The following is a 27,426-nucleotide window of genomic DNA, read 5'->3' on the forward strand; positions in this document are numbered from 1 at the left end:
ATCTTTGATTTCCCATATTTACATTGATTTTACCAAGTTACTCACCAGTATAGTCACCACTGTTCAGTCACCATCAGCCCACCTTCGCGGTCCTCGTGCACAAGCCTCGTTTTGGTAAGTCGGCAATAATCTACTAGGATGTCGACATAAATAAGTCGTAAGTGGCAAGTCGTAAGTGGCAAGTCGATGTCACACCCGAGCATTAACACGATAAAAAGCCGAGTTACCCACTTACGAGATAATTATCTCGGCAAAATTATCTCGGCAAATGTGATAATATGTCGACATAATTTAACAGTTATGTCGACATCTTCTCAGATTATGTCGACATATTCTCAGATTATGTCGACATCTTTCAATAATTATGTCGACATACGTAACTCGTAAGTCGCAAGTGGATGGCAGAAATATGCCAACATACCTATTAGAGGATCCCTATCGCAGTGAAACTCTTTTGTCTTCCGAGGCTGCTTCAATTCCAACCAATTTCATTGTTACAATGTTACACAGTCAAAAGGTTCGGACAACATGCTTTAAAGTGTATATAAGTCATTTCCCTTTTATTTGTGGTATATATATATGGACATATTGTATTGATATTGGTTACTGTCAGTAATTAACCTTTTAGACAATGCAACCATAAAAAATAAGTCCGAGGCTTCTCAAAGTAAGGCGTCATTCTTTAACTCTAATGCCCAGCCCCACTCTGATTTGGCACGCATAGGATATGAGTCGGATGTAGGTTAGCAGATTATGGCAAGGTGACCATTCAGAACTAGGCATGCTTGATAACCAATGTAACACTATTTATACACTTCCAAATCTTCGAAAGACGAAATACAAGCTAATCACGTGTCTGTATGAACTTCTTCCGAATACCCATTAATGATAAGGATGCGGACCCTTGCCTCGTTTGTGTTGGATTCCGAAATTTTAATACTTGGCAAGCTGAATAAATGGAATGCGGGTTTTGAAGAATTCTCTAGCACATTTGATCAATCTAGAACATCCTCTTCTCCAAAATATTTCTTCGATGATTATTTTATGCTTTTCGACCATTTTCACTACCATACCTCATACCAAAAAAAAAAAAAACGCCTTCGTGTCGTTTTTATGAGAGTTTTCTTTCCTAAAAGTAGGGCAAACTGCGATATACATATATGGGGTTGTAAAATAGTTTGGGTCATATCTTGTGAAAAGCACTACAAAGGCTGAAATAAATATACAGGGGATGAAGTTGGCAAGTGTTTTGGTCGCTTTCACAATAATATACAGCATTTAATATAGCGCCCTATCTAGCTAACACGAGCCACTCTAAAGCGCTTTGAAGTACATAGATATGCAATTGGCATATACACCATTAAATACAATTTTGAGAAATTCGCAGGAGCTGTCCTATGAGGCGCTAACTACTAGTGCTATGCCACCTGGTTAATATCTCCCTATGGTTATATGCCTGCTTGTTTGCTGGAGATGTAATGTGTTCTGTTTGTAGTGGGACCGTGCTTCCAACGGCATTATTCATACTGCCACCGCACTTGAATGCTACAGCACAGATACCGCAACATACACCTCAGACCAATGTATACTCCACCTGGGTTGTTGGAATTGTGCGGGCAGGAGAAAAACACTTTCTCTGAATATCGATGCGTACGACGACTTCGGGGATCGAACCCCGGCCGCCTGATAATAATCTAATAGGAATGCTATTGTGCTTATTAGTGACGTTTTGTTGTCACTACTCCAGTTCTCGCTTTGTGGGGGTAACAGATATTGGATTTGACCTAGATTTACCGTGGGTTGTTGATGAAGCAGGAGCTGCTTACCCTTCCGGAACACCTAGTCTCAAAACCTCCTGCTTAAATCCCTACTTTGAAATCATTAAAACTTATTCATATATAATTTCGTATAATTTGTATATTTATCATAAAACGCACTGGCATAGTTGCATGTATCAATTTATTTAATTTAAATTTTAAAGCTGTTGTCGTTAAACGAAATAGTACATTTTTATCAGCCACTTGTTCAAGTGCCTACACAAGATTATTATCCCAGTTTAATGAGTTACGCCCCTGCAGTAGCGTTACCACAGTTGTGCGCTGCTCGACGCCTTGTACCACCGTGATTTGTATCCAGTAGAGTAGACATCGCTGCTGCCTGATAGTGCCAGAGTATAGGGCCTGCCGACTGTCACTGTTTGCTACCCCTCCTGTGACGTTCCTTGTGCCTTATAGTGAGGATATTGTTTGTGGGAGGAGGATTATGGCGGATGGGGATCATGCCACGCCCCTACCTAAGGGCAAGACCGTTGTGATCGGGATGGATGGAAGTGATAACTCAAGATTTGCCCTCCAATGTAAGTATTTAGCGGCAGCGCCGTACCTTAATTATCTCAGACGACCGTCAATGGTTTTCAATGAGCTTTGCTTCTACCTTTAGTATTTCACTCACCGTCGTTACTGAAGATTGTTTTATTTTTGTGACATTAACAGACTAGCCTTGACAGTTGGCAGATTATACGACTATAACTGCCATGGGTTCCCCGGCATTAGGTAACATAACAGGTGGTTGGGGAAACGTTATTGCAGCTTCCTTCCCACACTTGTTTGTATGGTAAACAAGATCGCTACTGATCTGTCAAGCTTACAGTCCGTATCCAACTTCAGTCAGAAATAATGTGTGGTTATCGTTTTCATTAGATACAACTATGAGCATACGAATGGTTGTGCTGTGGTCACGCGTAAGCTGTAACGCGTTTATTAGCCACACATACCAATCGGAAAGAAGTCCAAAACTTTCTCTGCAACGAACACGCTTATCTCTGCGAGTTATGTTTATAGATATATTTAAAACAGTACATACCAAATCAGTTCTATGCACATTATAAAGGCAAATGAAAAGTATGAAACACACAAGTATACTAACAGAAAAAGATTATGAGTATATCAAAGAAGATACTTTCTGGAGTACGTATGAACGTTCTGTTTTATAACTTTATACGTAGGGTGCCGATGGTTGAAGAATTCATCAATTGTTTTGGCATTCGACAAGAGAAAAACTGCAACAACCGAAATTAACAAAGCTGCTGTTAAAAAGTATCGTCGCTGAATATAGCAGGCACTTGGAAACATCTTAGCATTCATTAGGGTAGTGTGTGGGATATTGACATTTAACGCTGAGTAAGGTTTGCCATGATGAAACCTCCATTTATTGACCCAAAATCAGATAGACACGAGTTAAAATTCAAACTCTTAGACTTTTTATTGGGGTTAAAAATAGTAACAGTACGCTCTTGACCAACACTAGAAGCAAATATCAATATGGTATAAATACAAATAATAAGTAAATATATACGTAATTACATAATATGTGTGACCATTTCGTGTCGTTGTCATGACAATATACCAAAAGAAAGCTATTCTGAAGTCTGCCAGGGATATAAATCAACTACAAAGAGTGTCATCAGGCATATGATACAACTTAAAAGCGTGTCTTGGTTAAAAGATGAATGACATGAATAACATCTTTTGTATTCAACACTGGACAAACATTCTGTAGCATTACAAAGCAGTATATATCACCTAGGCAACCGTGACATGTTCTCTAGTCGGGATGCATTTATCTATGACGTTTCTTTGATTTGCGTTCGAACTAGCCAGGACTTGCTCAAAGTGATTTGACATTTTGACACATTGCAATACAGTATAGACACACGGGTGGCAGGCACGCGACATGATATCGTCCAGTCCGAAACGAACAGTGAACCGCTCAGACGTTACGTCCCAGAAAATCATGACATTGATTTGACATTTGACATCTAGCTGTAACCTTGATCATCCCAGTGTGTTCGTGAGAGTTGTACGCGATACATTGTCTATTCGTTATATATCAATCAATGACAGTCCATACAAAACTATTGAACTTTTTACTTGTAGACATTGTGATAAGTACACCTCGATTTCGCCAGCACTGAAAGTCTGTGGTATTGTCCAATCACTGGGCACTGTGTGGTGTACACCAATCACTGGCACTGTGTGGTGTACACCAATCAATGGGCACTGTGTGGTGTACACCAATCACTGGGCACTATGTGGTGTACACCAATCACTGGCACCGTGTGGGGTACACCAATCAATGGGCACTGTGGGGGGTACACCAATCACTGGGCACTGTGCGGTGTACACCAATCACTGGGCACTGCGTGGTGTACACCAATCACTGGGCTCTGTGTGGTGTAAACCAATCTCTGAACTGTGTGGTGTACACCAATCACTGTCACTGTGTGGTGTACTCCAATCACTGGGCCCTGCGTGGTGTAAACCAATCACTGGGCTGTGTGTGGTGTACACCAATCACTGTCACTGTGTGGTGTACACCAATCACGGGGCACTGCGTGGTGTAAACCAATCACTGTGCACTGTGTGGTGTACACCAATCAATGGGCACTGTGTGGTGTTCACCAATCACCGGGCACTGTGTGGTATTGTCCAACCACTGGGCACTGTGCGGTGTACACCAATCACTGGGCACTGTGGGGTGGAAACCAATCACTGGGCACTGTGTAGTGTAAACCAATCACTGGGCACTATGTGGTGTACACCAATCACTGGCACTGGGTGGTGTACACCAATCACTGGCACCGTGTGGGGTACACCAATCAATGGGCACTGTGGGGTGTACACCAATCACCGGGGACTGTGTGGTGTACACCAATCAATGGGCACTGTGTGGTCTACACCAATCACTGGGCACTGTGGGGTGTAAACCAATCAATGGGCACTGTGTGGTCTACACCAATCACTGGGCACTGTGTTGTGTACATCAATCACTGGGCACTGTGTGGTATTCCCCAATCACTGGGCACTGTGTGGGGTACACCAATCACTGGGCACTGTGGGGTGTAAACCAATCAATGGGCACTGTGTGGTCTACACCAATCACTGGGCACTGTGGGGTGGAAACCAATCACTGGGCACTGTGTGGTATTGACCAATCACTGGGCACTGTGTGGTATTGCCCAATCACTGGGCACTGTGTGGTATTCCCCAATCACTGGGCACTGTGTGGTATTCCCCAATCACTGGGCACTGTGTGGGGTACACCAATCACTGGGCATTGTGTGGTGTAAACCAATCACTGGTCACTGTGTGGTGTAAACCAATCAATGGGCACTGTGTGGTGGACACCAATCACTGGGCATTGTGTGGTGTAAACCAATCACTGCGCACTGTGTGGTGTAAACCAATCACGGAACTGTGTGGTGTACACCAATCAATGGGCACTGTGGGGGGTACACCAATCACTGGGCACTGTGTGGTATTGTCCAACCACTGGGCACTGTGCGGTGTACACCAATCACTGGGCACTGTGTGGTGTAAACCAATCACTGAACTGCGCGTGTATGGTATTCTACAATCACTGAATACAGGTATGCGATAACCTGTAGTAACTGCCCGTGTGTGGTCCAGTCACTAGCGGGCTACTTCTGCATGCATTTGAACCTCCTTTACTGGGCTGCACGTGTGATGCCCCCAATCAATGGACTGCACAATTTTGTTATCAGTCTAACCACTAGCCTGTCCGTGTGTGATAGCCTTGAACTGCATGTGCGGTATTCTTAAGGTTTTTAATCATGAACACAGTTCCATTGCCATTAGTGTTACTATAACCAGCCAATGTTTAACACCACGTGAAAACGAATAGGAAAGTAACGTTAACCTTGTCATCGTTACAGAGTACTACAGTTTTTGTAACAGAAATACCATTTGAATCAAAATTAACAATGTGACTTCCTTGGCCTCACCTTTGTCTTTAATGTTGAACGTTCGCCCAGGTGAGGAAGGCAGTGGGTTCTGTCCCCAGGCCGGGATAATATCAAAGTCTTTAAAAATGGTAGTTGTATACCCTGCTTAACGTTTAGAATTAAGGGGAATGGCAACAACTGTTTCATCTGTGGCCGGGCGGAATGCTGTGCTGGGTGCCTTGGGTATAGTATTTCAGTGAGAAAGCACTAAAAAGTCGGCATCAGATCTGTGCTATCATAAGGAGGCAATTATACCAATACACTCTGTCTGACGCACACATGCACACATGCACGCTTACACATCACACATGGAGGCACGTCCTCGAATGCCCTTAGCTGTTAATAGGATGTTAAAAAATATAAAACCAACCAAACCAACGATGAGAATTCACCTTCGATCCGTTGGGCGTATGAACTACGTAAAGTGTGTATGATTCACAATATACACAATAGTTACCTTTAGTCTATTCACTACGGATCACAATAGTTACCGTTAGTCTATTCACTACCGATCACAATAGTTTCCTTTAGTCTATTCATTACGGATCACAATAGTTACCTTTAGTCTATTCACTACTGATCACAATCGTTACCTTTAGTCTATTCACTACGGATCATATTGTTACCTTTAGTCTATTCACTACGGATCACAATAGTTACCTTTAGTCTATTCACTACCGATCACAATAGTTACCTTTAGTCTATTCATTACCGATCACAATAGCTACCTTTAGTCTATTCACTACCGATCACAATAGTTACCTTTAGTCTATTCACTACGGATCACAATAGTTACCTTTAGTCTATTCACTACTGATCACAATAGTTACCTTTAGTCTATTCACTACTGATCACAATAGTTACCTTTAGTCTATTCACTACTGATTACAATAGTTACCTTTAGTCTATTCACTACTGATCACAATAGTTACCTTTAGTCTATTCCCTACTGATCACAATAGTTACCTTTAGTCTATTCACTACTGATCACAATATTTACCTTTAGTCTATTCACTACTGATCACAATAGTTACCTTTAGCCAATTCACTACTAATTTACTCGCGGATCATATCAGCTATGTCCGGTTTTCAAACTAAATATTGTTTTGATTACAACTTATATGTGTTTTTGTTTCATGTGTTATGCGAATAGCTAAGGTTATACAATATACACTTATTGCCCTGGTGTGAGGGAGACCTGACGAGTTGTTTCCCCGAAATAAAGCATGATTTGTCGAGGGGGAACAACTCTTCAGGTCTCCTTCACACTAGGGCAATAACTGTTTATTATTCCTAAATTCCATCTGTGGAGTCTGTGTTATATACATATAACAAACAAGAAAATGCAGCAAAGCTGCTGGACACCAAACCTGTTTAATAAAATGACTTACTGACAGTCCATCAACCACGAGGAAACGAATCCTGCATACTTGAATCTATTTATTCATAATCATATAAATTATAACTGACATTAATTGTGTTGTTCAGAATATTCCGTTCACGCTCAATATCTAGTTTTAACCGCACGTTTAGGCCAAATGTCAATGATTTGGTAATAACGTCATCTTCTGAGAGAGAGAAGCTGGGACATAAGACGATTTATACATGTATAAAAGATCCTTCACACCTTTTGTCAACATTGCAGCAATTTTTGCATATGTTTCTTTTGACAATGTCCCTTTTCGACTATTTTGGATAACATATCAACCATTTTCTAGGTTAAAGGGTCAATCGTAGCCCCCCGCCCCTTTGAATAATAGTTATTACTTCTCGAGACTGCAACGAAGACATATTTTGCCACAACGCTGTGTTTTTTGGTTGTTATCACATATTCGTTTTATACAAGTGAAATATGTTAAATAATTCTCCAAATACGGAAGTTAATTTGCCCTTTTGTTGTTATTTTATGAAAAGCATTGAATATCTAAATATATCCATACAACATTTGATGTAGCGCCCAATCTAGCTAACATAAGCCACTCTAAAGCGCTTTACATTACATAGATATACAATTAATACTATAAGCATATACTTGTACATTAATTCAATACAATTTTTAATGAGGAATTTGCAGGAGCTGCCTTATCAGACGCTAACTACTAGCCATATGTCACCTGGCTAATATCTCCCCATATGTATGCCTGCGTGTGTGCTGGAAATGTATACGTACTGTTGTCTGTTTGTAGCGGGACCGTGCTTCAAACGGTATCATTTATAGTGCCACCTCGCTTGAATGCTACAGCACAGATACCGCAACATCCACCCCAGACAAAATTATACTCCATCTGGGTTCTCTGAATATCCATGCGTACGACGACTTCGGAGATCGAACCCCGGCCGTATAGAAAGCCGTAGTGTTAACTTTGACCACTCGACCAGTCCGCTTATATTGTAGACTCTTTCAAATCCAAGTTAATTTTTAACATATGACATATTGTTCAGAACGACTTTAACAAAAAGGGGCCGAAATTGCCCCTGTCCCAAAATGGGGACACATACTTTGAAATAAAATTCCACAGCTGGCAGGGGTTAAGGGAGGGATGGGAGATAAGGTATCCTGGTTTAACACCCCTGACAACAATACAAAGCGCCATTTTGAATGGGTTTTCACTGCAATTTTGCCGTTTGCTAGTATTATCTGGTAAGATTTTCAGACAAAAATGATATTAATTGTGTAGTTATGTAAAAACAATATTGTATGCTGGAAAGGTAGACAGCACAACCACTTATTCTGCCGTCACTTCATCTAAACTTGAAACTGAAAATCTACGCAGAAAATATAATGTATCGTTCAGATTGGACAATACTTATAAAGTGAAGTTTTTACTTGTGAAGATATAATGTTTCGTTTATCTTCACTGCATTAAAGATATGTTTTTATTAAATAGAGAATTCATGATATTTCACAAGTAAACTGCAATAAATACCGATACCGTAGGGTTTACCATCATATTTTTGTAGACAGTATGCGGCCTCAATTTCCCAGAAGGCTTTCACGCATGGGGAAGCACCGGAAGTGGACAAAGTGTTTACAGATCAAACCCCGGCGGCGCTTTGCGCCGCTTAGGGGTTTGAAAAAAACATCAACATTAGGCAATGCAATGATCCCCTGTGTTGTCACTGTTGTGACTGACCTGTTCGCCATTATTTCATTAGGTCTGGTAGCATACATATACTACATTTAACATCAAATTGAACAACAATTATAGCCCTTCAAGTTCTTCAGCTGTTTGGAGTTCGCAGCCATTGTTGATGTTTGGGTGTCGTCCGGAACACATCGGGCGTTACTCTACCGTCTTTTGTTCCTCTCTATTTTCTATTTCCATATAAAACATAATATATATATATTGCGTAAATTACCTTATGAAGTTATTCTTCATATTCATGTATTTGAAGAAAAGGACTGTGACAAGTTGTGAAAACTTGTGTCCAATTCTTTTGTAAATATTTATTTGCAATACAAAATGTTTAAATAAAAAATCGGGCGTTAGAGAGTCTAACGAAGAGAGACAATTCGTCCGATGATGTGGGGTTCCGAGAGGGATACTCGACAGGGAAAATGGATCGCGTGAGGGAGACTCGATGATTTATAATCCTGTCATGTGATGTGTTTAAACCAATCAGACACGCTGTAAAATCGATGAGGATTAACAACATATGTTGCGGTCATATGACGTCGATGTCTACTGATGATAGAGCTAGACAACAGCCAGGGTTATATGACGTCCGGTGAGATCACATGCCGTCGGTGTTGACTGTTGATAGAGCCACACAATGAGTAAGGTCGGATGAAGATGGTGTTCATTCGTGGTGGGATTACATAATAGCTAAGCTTGTCTGTTGGTGATAGGGTTACTTAAGTGTCTGCACTGAAATTTTATTTAGGAAGTATAAAACCCTCATCAATCTGACAAAGGGCTAACTATGGCGTCTAGGTAGACAAGCGAACACAACAATATGACAATAGGGAATGAAAAGATATAATCCTACGTCAAAGGTTAGGGACATGATATAAGATTCGGTCTCATGAATTTCCACTCACCAGGGGACAAACAAAGACACTCAAGATCAACGTTGCATAACATTCTTCTTCTCGTACGATGCAAAATTCCCTTTTCCCTCTGGATCTGCGTTAGATGATTGACTATGTGACATCCCCACCAAGCTGTGTAGCCTGACGTGTCGTTGGTTAACTATGCGTGTCACCTCGCCACAAATTCTGTAGTCAGACGTTTCCTGAAAGAACTTTGTATGTGAATTTCCCATAACTTCTTTACTCTGACCTCTCCTTGGACAACATTGTTAGTTACTTCCCGACACACTCTTGTTGATATTCGATTTTCCCCTAATGCAACTTTGCATGTTATATCTCCACAAAGCTTTTTTAGTCTGATGTTGTAGTCGTACTATATGTTAGCGTCCCAAAAAGCTATGAGATCTGTTCCCTTTTACCTTCCCGTAAACCTTTATAAGATGACATTTTCCTTGGACAATAGTGTATATATTGTCGCCTTCATTTACGAAAAAGCTCTTCATTTTTTTCTAGAGTTGTCTCACCACAAAGCTCTATTATAAGAGTTTTCTTTCCAAAAAGCTGTTTTATGAGTTGTCTCCCCACAAAGCCCTTTTTCGTGAGTTTTCTTTCCACACAAATCTCTGTTTAGTGAGTTTTCTCCCCTCACAGCTCTGCTTTGTGAGTTTTCTCCCCTCACAGCCCTGCTTTGTGAGTTTTCTCCCCTCCAAGCTTTATTTTGTGTGTTGTTTCCCCGCAAGGCTCTGTTTTAAGAGTCGTCTCTCCACACAAAGCTCTGTTTTAAGAGGCGTCTCTCCCCACAAAGCTCTGTGTTATTATTTTGCTACCCAACACTGCTCTGGTTTGTGAGTTGTTTCCTCACAAAGCTCTGTGTTTTTATTTTGCTACCCAACACTGCTCTGTTTTGTGAGTTGTTTCCTCACAAAGCTCTGTGTTTTTATTTTGCTACCCAACACTGCTCTGTTTTGTGAGTTTTCCTCCGACAAAACTCTGTTTAGTGATTTGTCTCCCTTCAAAACTCTGTTTTGTGAGTTGTCTCCCCACAAAACTCGTTTTTGTTAGTTGTCTCTTCACAAAGCTCTGTATTATTTTTTGCCTCTCCCAAAAAGTATTGTGCTTTGTGTTTTAACTCCCCCACAAAGCGTTATGTTTTGTGTTTTAACTCCCCCACAAAGCGTTGTGTTTTGTGTTTTAACTCCCCCACAAAATATTATGTTTTGTGTTTTATATTCCCGACAAAATATTGTGTTTTACCTCCCCGACAAAATATTGTGGTTTATGTATTACCTCCCCCACAAAATATTGTGTTTTACCTCCCCGACAAAATATTGTGGTTTATGTATTGCCTCCCCCACAAAATATTATGTTTTGTGTTTTATATTCCCGACAAAATATTGCGTTTTACCTCCCCGAAAAAAAAACTGTGTTTTGTTTTTTTCCTCCCCCACAAAATATTATGTTTTGTGTTTTAACTCCCCCACAAAGCGTTGTGTTTTGTGTTTTACCTCCCCCCTCAAAAAAATGTGTTTTGCGTTTTACCTCCCCGAAAAAAAACTGTGTTTTGTTTTTTTCCTCCCCCACAAAATATTGTGTTTTTGTGTTTTACCTCCCCCATCTTTGTGCTCTGTCCTCTGTCCTCTCCACAAAGCTCTGTTGTTTTGTAAACTACTATGACTGTTTACATAGACATTGACTTGATAAGTAGCTGTCAATATAGAGTACGGAGAAACAGAATAACGAAGGCGGGGCGACGATGTACAATACATATCTAGAAGTAGTATCGGATTTAGATGCATGGGTGTGAAAATTGTCTGTTTATTTAAATTTGATTACGACCGTCTGACAAACGTCTGTGTACGGTTAGCGAGAATGGTTTAGTAGGTGATTTGTGTTGGCGGTCTGGTAAGTTCGATCTGACGAGGCACCGCCCATTACAGAAGGCATCTGTAACAGCTAGCGTTAACGTACCTATAGCTAAGTGACGTGTCATTGCCTGTCCATGTCGTTTAGGGGTTGCCTTTAATTAGCCAGCCAAACCAACCACCCAACATAAGCAAAGCGCTGTGGGAACGGCAGGGAAACAGCGACCCAAGCTTTCAGGTTTAGTTAGCTCCAGACTAGCAGACAAAGCAGCTTACCGTAGACGGAAAAGTAGAAAGTCTGCTAGATAGTGCTGGTGTACTCCTGTACAAGGGGGATGTTCCTTTACAAGTACTGTTAAAGCATCTAGTGTACGCTATGAATGTTTCTGAGAGCCAAGTGGTTACAAGCGTTTCAGGTTCTGTACTTGCAGTGTAGAATATTGACTAGCTATGGTATGGAGATAATCCAGAAATCGCTTAGGGAATCTCTTGATAAATTTTACATGTATATCAATACCTTCCTTACCTGGGCCCTCTGAACTGTAGACGGACAATCTTTTGACCAAAACCCCTGCAAACCCTAGACGGACACTTGATTTACCAAGATCTTCAGAACTCAAGAAAGAAAACTCTACCGATAAGGACCGAATTAAACCCTCCAAACTCTTGACGAACACTTTACTTATTACCGGTACCTTCAGAACGCTAGAAAGACAACTCCTTCCGAATTTAAGACGAATACTCATTTCCCACGGGATCATCATCTGAACCATAGAAAACGACGATCGAATCAGTCCAGATCCGCTACACATTCCAGTTCTGTTTCAAAATGTTCGTATCAGCACTATTTACAGTCCATCTTCTGACATCAAAGAGTAGTCTTACCCAGACAAGCACTTTACCTACAGAACCTGTTGGCCATTAGCGTCGGACCTTTACGTGTTCTACTACTTAAGCTGAAACCTTAGCATGCACTCTGGGTTGCGTCTGTGGTTGTATGATTAAAGAACTCGGGTCAAAAGGACCTAACTGTTAAAGAATTTTTTCAAACATTCCTCGTTGGATGCGGATTTTTGCGAATAATCAATTTAAATATATTCGTTCTTTCACTAAAACATTCAAATTTTAGTTGGCTTACATTACATCACTCGTAAAAATGTAACTTAAGTTGCAATGCACATCGTTTGTTACCATACTTAATCGTTAACCACTGAAGCAGCGTCTGTATATGATCTAGATTTCGGAGGTTCCCTGTTCGAATTCCATTGTAGTCCGTTTCATTTATGAATTGGAGCCCGTGACCAATCTTTTTTTTCACAAGTTTTGTGCACACCCGACAAGGGGAGGTTAATTAGAGGTTTGATCTATGCGTTAGTCTCCTGTCTAGGACCAGTAGATCGGACGGTAGTCGGGTGGCGCAGTAGAACGGACTTCGCCTTCACTCAGACGGCCGGGATTCTACTCCCTGATCGATCGGAAGTGAAAACATAGTGGGTCACCTGCCCCTCCAAGTGGTTTCATCTGGTAACTGTTAAGGCATCATTGCACGCTTCCATCCTGCTTCCATCCTGGTAAACAGGAGCGATTAATATAAGCTGAAAAACATAATTGCTGTGAGGTAAATAAAGATTAGATATATATATACACGGTATATATGCCAGTAGGCTGATAAATGTATGTCTCAGTCTGGCAAGTGTACGTCCAGAACCAGTAAACAGTTATCTGTGTGTCAGAAAGGTGCATTTCATGGACAAGTAGACTGATTACAGTGTGTCAGAAAGGTGCATTTCATGGACAAGTAGACTGATTACTGTGTGTCGGACATGTGTATGTCCCGGACAAGTAGACTGATTACTGTGTGTCGGACAGGTTTATGTCCCGGACCAGTTGACTGATTACGGTGTGTCGGACAGGTGTATGTCCCGGATCTGTATTCTGATTACTGTGTGTCGGACAGGGGTATATCCCGAACCGGTAGACGGATTCCTGTGTGTCAGACAGGTGTATGGACCGAGCCAGTATACTGATTACAGTGTATCGGACAGGTGTATGGCCCGGACCAGTTGACTGATTACTGTGTGTCGGGCAGGTGTATGTCCCGGACCAGTAGACTGATTCCTGTGTGTCAGACAGGTGTATGGACCGAGCCAGTATACTGATTACAGTGTATCGGACAGGTGTATGGCCCGGACCAGTTGACTGATTACTGTGTGTCGGGCAGGTGTATGTCCCGGACCAGTAGACTGATTTCTGTGTGTCGGACAGGTGTATGTCCCGAACCAGAATACTGATTACTGTGTGTCGGTCAGGGGTATGTCCCGGACCAGTAGTGTTATTACTGTGTGTCGGACAGGGGTTTGTCCCGGACCAATTACTGTGTGTCGGACAAGTGTATGTCCCGGACCTGTAGACTGATTACTTTGTGTCAGACAGGTGTATATCCCGAACCAGTAGACTGATTCCTGTGTGTCGGACAAGTGTATGTCCCGGACCTGTAGACTGATTATTGTGTATCGGACAGGTGTATGTCCCGGACTGTATGTCCCGGACCTGTAGACTGATTAGTATGTGTCGGACAGGGGTATGTCCCGGACCAGTTGACTGATTACGGTGTGTCGGACAGGTGTATGTCCCGGACCTGTAGATTGATTACTGTGTGTCAGACAGGTGTATGTCCCGTACCAGTAGACTGATTACTGTGTGTCGGACAAGTGCATGTCCCGGACCTGTAGACTGATTACTATGTGTCGGACAGGTGTGTAGACTGATTACTATGTGTCGGACAGGAGTATGTCCCGGACCTGTAGACTGATTACTATGTGTCGGACAGGAGTATGTCCCGGACCTGTAGACTGATTATTGTGTATCGGACAGGTGTATGTCCCGGACTGTATGTCCCGGACCTGTAGACTGATTATTGTGTATCGGACAGGTGTATGTCCCGGACTGTATGTCCCGGACCTGTAGACTGATTACTTTGTGTCAGACAGGTGTATATCCCGAACCAGTAGACTGATTCCTGTGTGTCGGACATGTGTATGTCCCGGACCTGTGTATGTCCCGGACCTGTAGACTTATTACTGTGTGTCGGACAGGTGTATGTCTCGGACCAATAGACTGATTACTGTGTGTCGGACAGGCGTATGTCCCAGACCAGTAGACTGATTACTGTGTGTCAGACAGGTGTATGTCTCGGACCAATAGACTGATTACTGTGTGTCGGACAGGGGGATGTCCCGGACCAGTTGACTGATTACTGTGTGTCGGACATGTGTATGTCCCGGACAAGTATACTGATTACTGTGTGTCGGACAGATGTATATCCCGAACCGGTAGACGGATTCCTGTGTGGCAGACAGGTGTATGGACCGAACCAGTATACTGATTACAGTGTATCGGACAGGTGTATGGCCCGGACCAGTTGACTGATTACTGTGTGTCGGACAGGGGGATGTCCCGGACCAGTAGACTGATTACTCAAGTAGACTGATTACTGTGTGTCGGATAGGTGTATGTCCCGGACCAGTTGACTGATTACGGTGTGTCGGACAGGTGTATGTCCCGGATCTGTATTCTGATTACTGTGTGTCGGACAGGGGTATGTCCCGGACCTGTATACTGATTACTGTGTGTCGGACAGGTGTATATCCCGAACCGGTAGACGGATTCCTGTGTGTCAGACAGGTGTATGGACCGAACCAGTATACTGATTACAGTGTATCGGACAGGTGTATGTCCCGGACCAGTAGTCTTATTACTGTGTGTCGGACAGGTGTATGTCCCGAACCAGAATACTGATTACTGTGTGTCGGACAGGGGTATGTCCCGGACCAGTAGTGTTATTACTGTGTGTCGGACAGGTGTATGTACCGGACCAGTAGACTGATTACTGTGTGTCAGACAGGTGTATATCTCGGACCAATAGACTGATTACTGTGTGTCTGACAGGGGTATGTCCCGGACCAGTAGACGGATTACTGTATGTCGGACAAGTGTATGTCCCGGACCTGTAGACTGATTACTGGGTGTCGGACAGGTGTATGTCCCGGACCTGTATACTGATTACTGTGTGTCGGACAGGTGTATATCCCGAACCGGTAGACGGATTCCTGTGTGTCAGACAGGTGTATGGACCGAGCCAGTATACTGATTACAGTGTATCGGACAGGTGTATGTCCCGGACCAGTTGATTGATTACTGTATGTCGGACAAGTGTATGTCCCGGACCAGTAGACTGATTAGTGTGTGTCAGACAGGTGTATGTCCCGGACCAGTATACTGATTACTGTGTGTCGGACAGGGGAATGTCCCGAACCAGTAGACTGATTCCTGTGTGTCGGACAGGTGGATGGACCGAACCAGTATACTGATTACAGTGTATCGGACAGGTGTATGTCCCGGACCAGTAGTCTTATTACTGTGTGTCGGACAGGTGTATGTACCGGACCAGTAGACTGATTACTGTGTGTCAGACAGGGGTATGTCCCGGACCAGTAGACGGATTACTGTATGTCGGACAAGGGTATGTCCCGGACCAGTAGACTGATTCCTGTGTGTCGGACAGGGGTATGTCCCGGACCTGTAGACTGATTACTATGTGTCGGACAGGTGTATGTCCCAGACCTGTAGACTGATTACTATGTGTCGGACAGGTGTATGTCCCAGACCAGTAGACTGATTACTGTGTGTCAGACAGGGGTATGTCCCGGACCAGTAGACTGATTCCTGTGTGTCGGACAGGTGTATGTCCCGGACAAGTAGACTGATTACTGTGTGTCGGACAGGGGTACAGGTGTATGTCACGGACCAGTAGACTGATTACTGGGTGTCGGACAGGTGTATGTCCCGGACCAGTATACTGATTACTGTGTGTCGGACAGGGGTATGTCCCGAACCAGTAGACTGATTCCTGTGTGTCGGACAGGTGTATGGACCGAACCAGTATACTGATTACTGTGTATCGGACAGGTATATGTACCGGACCAGTAGTCTTATTACTGTGTGTCAGACAGGTCTATGTCCCGGACCAGTAGACTGATTCCTGTGTGTCGGACAGGTGTAGGTCCCGAACCAGAATACTGATTACTGTGTGTCGGACAGGGGTATATCCCGGACCAGTAGTGTTATTACTGTGTGTCGGACAGGTGTATGTCCCGGACCAGTAGACTGAGTACTGTGTGTCGGACAGGGGTAGGTCCCGGGCCAGTAGACTGAGTACTGTGTGTCGGACAGGGGTAGGTCCCGGGCCAGTAGACTGAGTACTGTGTGTCGGACAGGGGTATGGACCGAACCAGTATACTGATTACTGTGTGTCGGACAGGGGTAGGTCCCGGGCCAGTAGACTGAGTACTGTGTGTCGGACAGGAGGATGTCCCGGACCAGTAGACTGAGTACTGTGTGTCGGACAGGGGTATATCCCGGTCCAGTAGTGTTATTACTGTGTGTCGGACAGGTGTAGGTCCCGAACCAGAATACTGATTACTGTGTGTCGGACAAGGGTATGTCCCGGACCAGTAGGCTGATTACTTTGTGTCGGACAGGGGGATGTCCCGGACCAGGAGACTGATTACTGTGTGTCGGGCAGGGGTATGTCCCGGACCTGTATACTTATTACTGTGTGTCGGACAGGGGAGTATGTCCCGGACCAGTAGACTGGTTACTATGTGTCGGACAGGTGTATGTCAAGGACCTGTAGAGATTACTGTGTGTCTGACATGGGTATGTCCCGGACCAGTAGGCTGATTACTTTGTGTCGGACAGGGGGATGTCCCGGACCTGTAGACTGATTACTGTGTGTCGGACAGGTGTATGTCCTGGACCTGTAGACTGATTACTGTGTGTCTGACATGTGTATGTCACGGACCTGTAGACTGATTACTGTGTGTCGAACAGGGGTATGTCCCGGACCTGTAGACTGATTACTGTGTGTCGGACATGTGTATGTCCCGGACCTGTAGACTGATTACTGTGTGTCGAACAGGTGTATGTCCCGGACCTGTAGACTGATTACTATGTGTCGGACTATGTACCGGACCTGTATACTGATTACTGTGTGTCGGACAGGTGTATGTCCTGGACCTGTAGACTGATTACTGTGTGTCTGACAGGGGTATGTCCCTGGCCAGTAGACTGATTACTGTGTGTCGGACAGGTGTATGTCCTGGACCTGTAGACTGATTACTGTGTGTCTGACAGGTGTATGTCCCGGACCAGTAGACTGATTACTGTGTTTCGGACAGGTGTATGTCCCGGACCAGTAGACTGATTACTGTGTGTCAGACAGGTGTATGTCCCGGACCAGTAGACTGATTACTGTGTTTCGGACAGGTGTATGTCCCGGACCAGTAGACTGATTACTGTGTTTCGGACAGGTGTATGTCCCGGACCAGTAGACTGATTACTGTGTGTCTGACAGGGGTATGTCCCTGGCCAGTAGACTGATTACTGTGTGTCGGACAGGTGTATGCTATGTGTCGGACAGGGGTATGTCCCGGACCAGTAGACTGATTACTGTGTGTCGGACAGGTGTATGTCCCGGACCTGTATACTGATTACTGTGTGTCAGACAGGTGTATGTCTCTGACCAATAGACTGATTACTGTGTGTCGGACAGGGGTATGTCCCGGGCCAGTAGACTGATTACTGTGTGTCGGACAGGTGTATGTCCCGGCCCTGTAGACTGATTACTATGTGTCGGACAGGTGTAAGTCCCGGACCTGTATACTGATTACTGTGTGTCAGACAGGTGTATGTCCCGGACCAGTAGTGTTATTACTGTGTGTCGGACAGGTGTATGTCCCGGACCAGTAGACGGATTACTGTATGTCGGACAAGTGTATGTCCCGGACCAGTAGACTGATTACTTTGTGTCGGACAGGGGTATGTCCCGGACCAGTAGTCTGATTACTGTGTGTCGGACAGGTGTATGTCACGGACCTGTAGACTGATGACTACGTGTCGGACAGGTGTATGTCCCGGACCTGTAGACTGATTACTGTGTGTCGGATAGGGGGATGTCCCGAACCTGTAGACTGATTACTGTGTGGCGGACAGTTGTATGTCCCAGACCTGTAGACTGATTACTGTGTGTCGGACAGGTGTATGTCCCGAACCTGTAGACTGATTACTGTGGGTCGGACAGGTGTATGTCCCAGACCTGTAGACTGATTACTGTGTGTCGGACAGGCGTATGTCCCAGACCTGTAGACTGATTACTGTGTGTCAGACAGGTGTATGTCCCGGTCCAGTAGACTGATTACTGTGTGTCGGACAGGTGCATGTCAAGGACCTGTAGACTGATGACTACGTGCCGGACATGTGTATGTCCCGGACCTGTAGACTGATTACTGTGTGGCGGACAGTTGTATGTCCCAGACCTGTAGACTGATTACTGTGTGTCGGACAGGAGTATGTCCCGGACCAGTTGACTGATTACTGTGTGTCGGACAGGTGTATGTCCGACACACAGTAATCAGTCTACTGGTCCGGGACATCCCCCTGTCCGACACACAGTAATTGTCCGACACACAGTAATCAGTCTACAGGTTAGGGACATACCCCTATCCGACACACAGTAATCAGTATACAGGTCCGGGACATACACCTGTAGACTGATTACTGTGTGTCAGACAGGTGTATGTCCCGGTCCAGTAGACTGATTACGGTATGTCGGACAGGTGTATGTCCCGGACCTGTAGACTGATTCCTATGTGTCGGACAGGGGTATGTCCCGGACCGGTAGACTGATTACTGTGTGTCGGACAGGAGTATGTCCCGGACCAGTTGACTGATTACTGTGTGTCGGACAGGTGTATGTCCCAGAGGTGTATGTCCCGGACCAGTAGACTGATTACTGTGTGTCGGACAGGTGTATGTCAAGGACCTGTAGACTGATGACTACGTGTCGGACATGTGTATGTCCCGGACCTGTAGACTGATTACTGTGTGTCGGATAGGGGTATGTCCCGAACCTGTAGACTGATTACTGTGTGTCGGACAGGTGTATGTCCCAGACCTGTAGACTGATTACTGTGTGTCGGACAGGTGTATGTCCCGGACAGGTAGACTGATTACTGTGTGTCGGACAGGGGTATGTCCCGGACCGGTTCTGTTGTAACTTCATCAAGTAGCGGAGATAGTTATCACTGATATTCAGTAGATGTCGGTATGTCTATAGAGAAGCGCGAAGACGACATGAGCTTCGCCACTGGCACATGAAGGATCCATATGCTGTGCACAGCAGGTCTGTGTAATTAAACGACAAATAGTTACGGTATTCTCTGCTTTGTGGTGGGATACGCCATACGTAGTACGTATATATACATTGATTGTACTTTCAGTGTTGCTGTTCGGATCTCGTCTTGTTTCTATCGAATAGCACTACGCGTATTTTCTAATTATCATCTGCATCAACTGAGGACGTCTTGTGATACCTGTTTACATTATACAGGGCGTCAGCCGAGCGATGTAATATCGTACGAATGAAGCACTGTTTACACTATGGTGCCAACTGAGATATCTTCGTCAGCTGAACGATGACAAATTGGATCATGCCGATATGTTTAAAATAGTTTTCAAACGATCGTTTCATTTTGGCGTCTTTATTTATGGATTTCTAGTTTGTAGTCATATATCTTTTTCAGACGTATTTATATTGAGCAGAGACGTATATGTCTCTGTATTGAGCAAAAATTCTGCTTTATTCATATTTATTTGATGAAAATTGTGATCCTAATCAAACATATTGATCAGATACAAGCGCTTATCAATTCTTCTGATCAAAATAGCCTATAGCTACAAACCTTTTGACAGACTGTCAGATTTACAGTTTGTAAAAGTGTTTCACAAATTGTTATTTAACACTATCGAATAGACTCTCAACGCAGTCACGTGAATTGAGATAAATTAACAGCCATAAAGGAGCGGATGCGGAACGAATTAAAATCCTACCAGCAGGGGTCGCCAATCCGTCACTATTTACGTTGTCAGCCATCAATGCATACATACATCAGGGATGAGCGGCATTAACTATTGTTTCTGCGACTTGTTAAAAGGTAGTCAATCACATTTAGCTTCAACATTTGATTAAGCGATAGTCCATTGATCAGTGCCTCCCTGATAACACCGACATGTTGACGTGTTATTATGCTGGTCGTTTGGCGCAGTGGTTAGCGCACTCAATTTCCATCAAAACGGTCAAGGCTTGATTCCCAGATCGGACGTAAAACGGCATGGAGTCGTGATCACTTGCTCGATCATGTGTGTTTTTTCTCTGGGTATTCCTGTTTCTAACTGTAATAAAATCCCGTGTGTGCTTCCATCCGGGCTAGCAATAGAAATCAAAATAAGTTGGATAAGTATTATTTGATAAAGAATGCCTGTTTCATGATGGCTTTTGTGTGGTACCTATGTATTGTACTGAGGGCTGATTCTGGGACCACTCCTTTGAGATAGGAATTCTGTTAATCTGTATTTCCCTGTCTGTATTGGGCTGATAAATTGCGCTGTTTGAATATCAGTTTCCAAGGTTATAATTCGCTCCTCAGTACTAATGCTCTGCGCGTGTCGGGGTTGGTGATGCCTGATGTCCTTTCTATGGTGTCCCTGGTAACTCTAAGTTAGACCCTATATCATGGTCAGTTGATGCGATGGCAGATCGATAATTACATTGTCAATCGGTGAACAGATATTATATCCATTTCAATTCCCACGCGTTCTCTGTTCTTCTACGTGTATACTATGGAACGAAACCTTAGACAAATAATGCTATCTTGAACGTGACAGTCTGACTTCTCTTATAACTTGACATTGAGAAATGTATCAATAGGTCACAGTGACCTTGACATTCCAAAATTACCAACTCTTTCCCTTCGATTTTTACCTTGGTATTAATTAGACCAACTCTGTCTCATTGACCCTTAGGATACTTCCTTCTGTATGTGACATTCACATTAGTAAAGTCAAAACCTGGAACAACCTATCGGAGGACGTTGTATCCGCTCCAAATATCAATACTTTTAAGAACAGAATAGATAAACTTTGGCAGAATGAAAAACTATATTATAATTAAAGGACAAATTTAATTAACAATGATCTTTGACCTTACATTATACAATTATTTAATTTTTGAGTGCAGTGTAGAGGAGATCTATTGACTCCTGTATTGGAAACTAAGTTTAACTTTAACTTTATTTGCCTCCATATCCTTACAATTCCACCTTGCCAACCTCACCACCTTGACCTTAATATCTTACCCTCTCGTTACGACCTTGGCGCCTTAATATCTGTTTCCCGACCTTGACATTATATTTACTCTGACCTTGATAACTTTCCCGCCAATTTGTGTCCCACGCCTTGTCTCGTGCCCAGTAAATCCTACTTTGGTTCTAGTCATTACGTCTAACACATGGCCCCGCGGACAACTGCCTTGTCCGAATTAGGAAGCAGACATTTGTACATATGTAATAGTTATCGAACTCCCATCTATTGACGTCCTGCTCGAGACAAAGTGGACCTATGTTTAGACCGTTACTGTTTGATCATCGGAAATTCGTTTGCCCCGACATGTTGCACTCGTTCCCAATTTGTAAACTGGTTGTGCCAGTAATATGTATTGTGCCCGTTGTTACCATCGGGCTTGCTTGAAAACGAAATAGTTCCAGTGATAACAACTTCGAATCTACAATATCATTTCAACATAAAAAGAAAATACAAGATATCTGATTGAGCATCACGAACGCTCGCAAAGTTGTAGTAACGCCAGTTCTGACAAGGCGGGTTCTATCGATCTGGTACTGTTACCAAACACGGTGTTAAAAGAACAAAACATGTCTTTATATCATATATCAGGACCACGCCAGGATGGATGCAGGTAATATGATTTAGCAAGCCCTCACAGACTTATGCTGGCGCCTGCAAAACACGCGTACAAACAATAAAGTTAGAGAAAAAGCTGACAGGGTCGTGTTTGTATCAGACGTATCAAACTGGTGTCGGCTCGCAACATTGTGGGAAGCCATGAGATATAGATCCTTACCGTTTATATTAGATTATGTGTTGGTTTGATGGGGGCATAATCTGTGAAACAGCCATTGTCACAACTGCAATTTACTTTAAATATTGGTTTAGCGGCACCACCATTTTGTCATCAATTACAGTTTATGTTGCAATTGCTAAAACTCTTCACAGTAAATAGATTGTAAGTCTAATATAACGTAATGTGTGTGTAATAGTACAGTACGGCCTCCCAGCACTGCGTGTTTACCGCTGTGCCGTCCGTCCCGTACCAAAATTGTGTATCTTGTTAGTACGCGAACTATTTTCCTTCCAGTGCTGTGTGCTGTCTTAGTAACAGAAGTAATTTTAAGAGAACTTTGTGCTATATACCAGAAATGCATGTTGATCCAGTATTGTGTGCTGCACGAACTTTGTTTGCAGTCTCATGACTTTATGTCGTCCTGGCATCTGCCTTCTGAATACTGTGTGACTTCCAAGTAGATGTAGTTTCTGCCGTCCCAGTACTCTGTTCCGGTCAGCACTTTATGCCGTCCCAGTACTGCACTTTATGCCGTCCCAGTACTCTGTTCCGGTCAGCACTTTATGCCGTCCCAGTACTGTGTGCCGTCATAACACTGCTTTCTAACCTAGTTGTGTTTGCCACCCCAGCAGTTTGTGCCGTCACAGCACTGTGTGTCGTCCCAGTACTGTGTGCTGGCCTAACCTAGTTGTGTGTGCCACCCCAGCAGTTTGTGCCGTCACAACACTGTGTGTCGTCCCAGTACTGTGTGCCGTCCTAACCTAGTTGTGTGTGCCACCCCAGCAGTTTGTGCCGTCCCAGCACTGTGTGCCGTCATAACACTGCGTTCTAACCTAGTTGTGTGTGCCACCCCAGCACTTTATGCCGTCCCAGTACTGTGTGCCGTCATAACACTGCGTTCTAACCTAGTTGTGTTTGCCACCCCAGCAGTCTGTGCCGTCCCAGCACTGTGTGTCGTCCCAGTACTGTGTGCCGTCCTAACCTAGTTGTGTGTGCCACCCCAGCAGTTTGTGCCGTCCCAGCACTGTGCGTCGTCATAACACTGCGTTCTAACCTATATAGTTGTGTGTGCCACCCCAGTAGTTTGTGCCGTCCCAGTACTGTGTGACACCCCAGTTTTGTTTGTTGTATCAGTAATATGTGTGGATTTGAGAAAAAGGGAGAACCGTCCCAGTACCCTGTTTGTATCCGCGAACATTGTGTGTCGTATTTTGTTCAGTCCCAGTACAGTGTGCCATCCTAGAACTCTGTGTGTTGTCCCAGTGATTTGTGTGTACCCTTGAGTAGTGTGTGCCGTTTTAATACTGTGTGTTGTACCAGTGTCAGTATTGCATATCACCTCCAGTCATACTAAGCCTAAGCTGGTCATGACAAGCGGGTTTTCGATAACACACATGATATATGACTTTCATAGAGTAATTTTGTTTAATGTGAACGACTCCTTTGGTGTGTGACGCCTCTGCCAGTCTATGAGACAGAACGGCCATTAAGTTGCCATTTGCCGTTACTCCGGATTAATTGCTGCACCTTTGTTTTGGAATGGAACGCTCTTTTGCGTTATTATCATGATGCATTGCAATAGTTAAATTGCACATTTTTTCTAGGAGTATAAATCTGCGCGTGCTAAAACACAGGATTACTCGTGTTTCATGTTTACTGCTGATTTCGCATTATTTTAGTCGTTAAACAATCTGATCACAAACAGGCTTTAAAATAATTATGCTGATATTATGTAGTTTCCTCAATCATTAGACAATTTCGATTCAGGTTCCTCGAACCGAAGATTTGGGACGCCCTTTGTTTGACAATGACACCAACACTCTGCGAGTCGGTTATCGCCCTTCGTGTGTGTTTTTATACATGTATTTCAATGATCTGATCAGAATATGAAAATCTATCACAGACTGATGTGCAGTGTAAAAAACACTATTGTAATTAATTATAGACCAAATGAGCTCGACGCTTAGCAGGAAAAAATATATCGTTATGTACCTCGTATTTATTTTTATTACAACCAATCACTGTACAGAAATACACTTTATTTGTTTTAATCCATAAAAAAGTACCTTACAAGACCAAAATACATATCAACATGCATGCATCAATGTAATGTCGGGTGAAGCGTTTCGTATTTAAAAAAGTACATTCTTGGAATTAATGTTTAGTACATTGTTTGCTAATGGGAGGATGGTTTGATGAAAATAAATATGTATCGAGCGAAACAAAATTCTATCATTGCTGACCGTCGAACCCCTTTGAACGGACGTAATGGATTTCTCAAATTACATGTTGAAGCATGCATAGTTTGTTTAACAGATTTGATTAGTTTATTAGGCAGTTGTACGAATTAAGAAACAGATGGTTAATGGTTATTATTACACCGTGGTGTATTCAGGGGAAATGACTGTTTATTGCTGCGGAGTAAACCAGGAATGGAGTATTTGAAAATGCACTTGTAATTATTCGTAATTAGTGACTTCGACAAACATATTTCAAATGTCAACATAAATACTTAATTAGCTTAAACACGGCATATCTGAACCCATTACATAATGCTACGATTGGCCACTTCATACAGGTATACGGCGTGACGTCATTTACTACCTGACACATGTATCCCACGTGACTGTTTATACAGGTCATCGAGATTCTTTTCAAATATAAAATATAAAAGTCTGGAGTTAAAGGAATTAACCTGCACGCAAGTTAACCGACTGTAAAGTAATCAATACTCTCAAGGGTCGTCAAGATTCCTAGAGTGATGAACTTAAAATTCTTTTGAAAAAGTCTAACTGGTTTTTACACAAAGCGCTTTTGACATTGTTTTTTCTGACATCACTTGGAAAAATAATTGCTGCAACGTTTCCGATATACGTTAACAGATAATGGTTTATAGACATGGATCATGACTAAGATATGTCTTAATCCATAATTAAAGTGTTAGCATAGTTATGTTCATTTGATTAAACAGAAAATAACAACCCAAACCATACGGTAATAGTTGCTAGAGATGTGTTAGTCGAGACTAAACAAAGCTGGGTAGACTTGCATCAGGCCGTTACCATGCCGTTTAGACCTACGCCCCTCTGTTAGTTTCCGTTATATACCCTTGGTGTACAAATCTTCTGGACGGTTATACATTATGTAGATATCATTATCACACGTTACTAGGACACTGTTGCCAAATATGGGCCTTTCTACTTCCAGATGCCTACCAAAAGAGTGGGTTCAAAGGAGGAGATTATCCCGTGTATATCTTACAGATAGCCAATACAATGATGTATCGAACTTCCGACGGTTCCTCTTATCTTTAGGATGTACAACCCGCAGCTAGCCTCAGAAATAATGATAAGGATGATATTAGGAATACGTTTTTACTAGTGAGACCCTGTACAGACGCAATTAAGTATTTTTCTTGCCAGATTTATCAGCCCCTCATTTCGGAGGTAAATAGAAATACATATCAATCATTATAGGAACATTTGATAGACTTCTACGATGTGTAACGGTCTGCTCCTGATCAATACTAATTCTTACCCTTGATATTTCTGTATCTCGGCAATCACAACACACATTTCAAATTACTTAATTATTTATCATGGCGTGCTATAAAAGGCACCTAAACCGCAGTACGTACGCTTGTATTGTAGTGCATCGATTGGTAGAAGACTTATATAGGCAGACTCGGAACTCATGGCCTAGTGCGAGTTTGTATCAGCCTAGTACACACCCGAGGTTGCTGAATGGGGGGCTTTTATCATGATCAGTGCCCATAACATATAAATACCAGGCCTAACATGGAGTAATTACCATTCTGAATACTGCTATTAATTGTACAACTTCTATCCGATAACGCCAGAAAAGTTAATCACGACCAGTGCTGTTTGCAAAGTGTAAACACCATATACATGTATATTGGTAATCAACATCGTATCAGGAAATCACACGTTGACGCTGTTCAATTTGACGTCAGCAAAATGTCGTTAGTATCTGAAGATCAAAAATTGTTAACTTTTGCATTGAAGTTCATTTTTTTACATTTATGATGGTACATTGTATTTAACAAACTTCCGTTAAAACATGTAGCGTTTTTTGGAGAATAATTGAACGAAATTAGATCAGTGTCATTTTGACGCCTTTTGATGATCGAAAGATGGTATTTTAAAAACAGTACCCAAGTCTTGTGCAATCCGTGATAAAATATCGGAAACTTTTATATATTTTTAAGAAATCTTTAAGTAAAATATAAGCTGAATTACACACAAAAAACAGACTTTACTGAGACCTCGATATTTTGAGAACCACCAAACAATATTTCCTGTTACCACCGCACACAATAATTGTAAAGCATATGTTTACTACAGACCTCCGATTTTGAAAAATGAAATGATAATTTACGCAGCGTTTTTATTAATTCAATCACTCTCATTACAAGACAATTTCTAAAAATTTAACAAAAGATGCACCAGAGACGTATAAAGCCAGTATATACGTCTCTGGATACACGAAACTATTGTCATAACCAAACAGTTTTCGTCACGGGATATCCGCGATATCTACACAACAGTTTCTGACCTGTAATGAGAAGTTACGATACATCCTTTGATGAAACGTGATGCACCCGTAATTCTCATATTAGAGATAGTGTCACGTGATGACCTTGTTATCGATATTCATTTATTGGTTTGTGTCA

General features: G+C 42.8%; 1 protein-coding gene across 1 annotated transcript in view; it reads left to right on the forward strand.

The window, feature by feature from the left end:
• Positions 1-2,125: 2,125 nt before the first annotated feature.
• The window catches only part of LOC110448842 (universal stress protein Sll1388-like), a 52,172-nt gene continuing 26,871 nt past the window's right edge, over positions 2,126-27,426 (forward strand). The window contains exon 1 of the mRNA XM_021495311.1: positions 2,126-2,356. Coding sequence (XP_021350986.1) covers positions 2,263-2,356 — 94 coding nt within the window. The 5' untranslated portion in view covers positions 2,126-2,262. The remainder of the gene's footprint in view (positions 2,357-27,426) is intronic.

Source organism: Mizuhopecten yessoensis, unplaced genomic scaffold (assembly GCF_002113885.1).
Source record: "Mizuhopecten yessoensis strain PY_sf001 unplaced genomic scaffold, ASM211388v2 scaffold4359, whole genome shotgun sequence".
NCBI classification, from domain to species: Eukaryota; Metazoa; Mollusca; class Bivalvia; order Pectinida; family Pectinidae; genus Mizuhopecten; species Mizuhopecten yessoensis.